Source organism: Buceros rhinoceros, unplaced genomic scaffold, assembly GCF_000710305.1.
Source record: "Buceros rhinoceros silvestris isolate BGI_N320 unplaced genomic scaffold, ASM71030v1 scaffold18260, whole genome shotgun sequence".
NCBI classification, from domain to species: domain Eukaryota; kingdom Metazoa; phylum Chordata; class Aves; order Bucerotiformes; family Bucerotidae; genus Buceros; species Buceros rhinoceros.
Genome location: NW_010390392.1, coordinates 17,099 through 21,346, shown reverse-complemented (window position 1 = coordinate 21,346; position 4,248 = coordinate 17,099). Strand labels below are relative to the sequence as shown.

The window sequence follows — 4,248 nt, the reverse complement described above, 5'->3', positions numbered from 1 at the left end:
GCTGCCGCAAGAGAAGAGCTCCAAAGAGGAGATATAAGGACTCCCTGAAACAATACCTCAGCCTTGGCCATATGGACCACCATCAGTGGTCCACCCTGGCCTCCAATCGGGAGATTTGGAGACACACCATACATAACGCTGCTGCCTCCTTTGAGAGCACGTGTAGAATCAGTCTCGAGGAGAAAAGAGCGCAGAAAGAACCATGCCTCGACTATACCACCCAAGGAGACCTTCCGGTGTGCTCTTTGCAACCGATCTTGCCTTTCCCGCATTGGCCTGTTCAGCCACCAGCGCACTTGCAGTAAGCGTGGGTAAAGCCCTTCCCAAATCTTCATCCGCGAAGCCAAGCCATGAAAATGAAATAGCGAAGATGAAAGAAAATCAGGAGGCATTTTAAGTTTTTACTGTTAATTGCTTATCTCTGCTGTGAAAAGTAAGCTGCTGCTTTTGGTTTTGCTCTCCTGCTTCTTCAGTGAGGTTAGTAGTAAGTTAAAGCATCTAGGTATGGTTAAGGGATCATTTTTGAGATATTTTGCACTTACCTCATCCGATAATGGAGCCGGTGTGATGTTTTTTCATCTACCTTGAAGACCTGGTTTGGTGCATACCAGAGTCTTTTGTTTTCATCATACAGCGCAAAGAGGTTATGGCACAGAGGAGATATAGCTGGCAGAGAAAGCAAACAAATGGATGAACCACAAGGCTACAATACACATACACACCCCCAAATACAAATGCATAAAGCAAATACCTGGTATTGCATAACAGACCCTAAAAGAGAGACTGATACTAGGATTAGTTTAAAGCAAACATTAGAAACTCATGCTTAAAGTGGAACTGCAGACTGCTCACTGGGTCACGCCGTCAGGTTTATCATGTATGAAGTAGTGTATCATTTCAGCTACTTCTAACATTAAACTCGTTCAGAAATCTTGGTTTTGCCAAAGGTCTGAGGAAATGACTTACAAATCTTCCCCTTTTCCAGATCACAGAAATGGGAGTTTTAACAAAGGCAATACCACTACTCTGTTCTCAGTTTTACGTTATTCATAAGTTCTACTGCCATTACTGAAAGAGAACGCTTTAGCAGAACGATGACAATCCCCTTCTTGTCAGCAAATATGCAGAAAGCGTAATGTGTCATTTTCCCATTCTTTCCTAATTCCACTGAGGGTTTTCCAGCGCAGAACAGACTTTGACTTGTATGTCTAGGCTGACCTGCTTTAACCTCTGCATTTACATCATCCCGGAGAAAAACCGGCTACAGTACGTGAACAGGGCTGCCGCTGTTTGAACTCCATCTTTTGGTTTCAGTAGGAGGCAGTACCTTTCTGCAAGAGCCCTACTCAGGCAAGCAGCTCTCTGGCAGACAGCTCTGCAACATGGGCAAAAGGGTCTTCCTGAAAGGGAGGTCTTTCTGAAATCTGTTGGGGTTCTGCAGAATTCAATAAAACTTTTTCTATTGTGACTTATGGGGAGAGAGCAGAACGGGAGAAGTGAAGGAAATAAAAACTGAATGGCCTAATCAGAGTTCACAGGAGGTGGGTTAGGCAGCCTCTGCCTTCCAAAGGGCAACAAGAGGACGTAGATGCCATCAAGAGTTTGTCATTCGAGCTGTGAGCAGAGACCAGCCTCACAGGCCTGCTGAAACGGGGACGACACTTCTACTTCGCTACTATGTGCTATGGACTTAAGAGAGAAGTGAGAGAAGGCAGAAAGAAGCTCCCTGAAGGAAAGCTCATCTTAACTCATTTCTTCAAAGGTTTTAAGCTTCCAACAGAAATTCCTGGGTGCGGGGGCACAGTATGTGGGTTCACACCCATCTGAACAGCAGCAGTTCACAGCGCCTATGTGCTGACATAAATAGGTGGGGTTTAAGTACTCCTCATTTTCATTAACACTATTCAAAATCAAGGTTTGTCCTTCGGATCCCCATCATTCCTGCCTTTCCAATGGAAAAGAAGCAATTAGGCAGATGAACTGATGGGTAGTCAATGTTACAAGAGCCAAGAGGACTCAGGAAAAGAAAATATTTTAAAGCTGCAGGAGAACTTACGGCCAGTTCACCTGTTTGTACAGCCAGATTCACCACTCCCCTATCAGAATAATACTTTGTGTTCCATGAAGCTTGGGGAACACAAAATTGGGAAAGAACCTTAGAACTGTAAATACAAAAGTGCACTGGTTCATAAGGCTCAAACATAGATTAAATCTGCTAGTTCTAGTGCAAATATTTTGCTGAGTCAACGGCCACAGTGACAAAGCAAGAAATCTTTGTGATACATTTACGCATTACTGCAGGTCATCTGAACTGGTGACAGCTCTCTGCAAAGAAGTGTCAAGTAACAGAAGACTAAAACTGGAGAAGTAGCAGATAGGTTTTGGTTGTTATGTTTTTTGTTAGTGCTCTCCAAAATGTTTTATAACACAGGACAGACCCTGAAAGGCTTAGCGCACCAGGTAAAATCAGCTTTATGTTGATTTATTTGTCTCCTCTTCTCGGAAGAGGATCTTAATCATGCCACCCAAATTCAAAAAACAGACACAATACCTGTATCTGCCAGAAACCAGGGTGGGAGATCCACTGTGTATTTGAATCTCAAGACAGTCTCTCCCACCATTTCTTCCACTCCCAGGCACTTCAACAACTGCCCAAATAGATTCTTGGCAAAAGTCTCCATCCTGGACTACCCAACGCATGTATTTCTTCTACAAACACTGACTTACATGCAGAGAAGATGCATCACTGTCGATACTGTCAGGCCTTGCCACTGTAAATTTCGATAAAACCCATGTACTCACCACACCTCTGGGCAGCTTTGATGCACAAGTCCTCCGCGGTGAAATCGCCACTTGTGAAACAAATGGGACTTTGATCTTGCAGGTAGAAGAGTATTTCTAAACCCTGATGCTGAGCTTCCAGGCTGACCTCGCTCTTCTTTGTGCTCCTCATTTTTGCACAGAAAGCCATGGCTTTGCAATCTTCTTTTACATTTAGATACTGAAAGGGGAGGAAAATAGTTGAGAGAAATGCAAAGAGAAGTTTGAATATTTGTCAGAACACAAATCCATTACTTAATGACTGCAGCACCAGAACAGACTTTGAGAAATGCTGCCTTCACATTGGGAACCTGATTAATCAAATGCAGTCTTTTTCACACGAGGGGAAAAGTGAAAAAAGAAACATCAACAATTAGTCTGTTTCTGGTAACTCTGTTCCACATAATTCCCTTCTGTTCTAGTGGTTCCACAACTACTCTAGGTGGTTTCTCTTCTTACTGTAAAGGAGGAATAACTTTCACATCCTTAAGCACCTAAACTGGGCGAAAAACAATATTTGAGGATGACTAATCAGTGCAATTTATATTTCCTTGTAAAAACAGAAGCTCACTTTTTTTTTTAACATCTCCTTAACAGCTAAATATTTCTGATAGTTTCTTCCCTCTTGCCCTTTGTTTTTTAAACTCGTGATACCTGATGTGTCATGGTGAAATGAGCTTTAGTGGAGAGTTATTTTTTAATCACTCCTCTCTCCAGAATGGAAGAGCAGCACTATTAGGTTTAATGCAATAGCTTTTAGACTGCCAAGAACGCATGCGAGGCAGCCCTGACTCGAAACAAAATGTGTGTTGGGTATTATATCAAGTGCTTAAACAGAAAGAGTAGAAAGGAAACAGATGAACACACACTCCAGGTATTATGGGGCCTATGTTCTATGTTTTACTAAGCTTTATCACAGTTAATAACAGAAGCCCAAACCACCAATTCTCTCGTTTATGAAATTAATCCTCCCACCGAAAAACAAACAAACAAGAGCAAACCTCAAAAGCCAACACACCTGCATTTATGTGACTGTCTGATCCTCCACGCAACTGAAACAGATTATCTGCACGCTCTCCAAGAGCGACAGGACTCCGGCTGACAAAGAAAATAGTAATAAAAAATGTCAGGAATGGCTTTGTACAGTTTGAGGCAAAAAATATACGGTCAGGCTGATAAAAATGTCACTTGCAATCCAAGGAAACTTTTCCATGAATGTAACTGAGATCCAGATCTAATCTCATCCAAAGACAATCACAGCAAGTATCTCTGCAGCTTCAGACTCTTTGGGTGCACTGGCTGAAACGCAAACAAAAACCAGGGGAAAGCCTTGGTTATTCACTGGGGTTTTTTCCATGTTTTCAGAGCATTAACCATCAGTTTGGCGTTGTACTCATTGCAACCCTTAGCTGGGACACCAAAGGAACA

General features: G+C 42.5%; 1 protein-coding gene across 2 annotated transcripts in view; it reads right to left on the bottom strand.

The window, feature by feature from the left end:
• JAK1 (Janus kinase 1) overlaps positions 1 to 3,920 on the bottom strand; it is a 26,513-nt gene extending 22,593 nt beyond the window's left edge. Inside the window, exons 1-3 of one of the 2 annotated variants that reach the window (XM_010137751.1) lie at positions 3,839 to 3,920; positions 2,803 to 3,001; positions 543 to 666 (exon numbers count right to left, since the gene is read on the bottom strand). In XM_010137751.1, the coding sequence (XP_010136053.1) occupies positions 543 to 666; positions 2,803 to 3,001; positions 3,839 to 3,844 (329 nt within the window). In that variant the 5' untranslated portion in view covers positions 3,845 to 3,920. The remainder of the gene's footprint in view (positions 1 to 542; positions 667 to 2,802; positions 3,002 to 3,838) is intronic. The other variant, XM_010137743.1, reaches the window with a different exon arrangement.
• Positions 3,921 to 4,248: the final 328 nt, after the last annotated feature.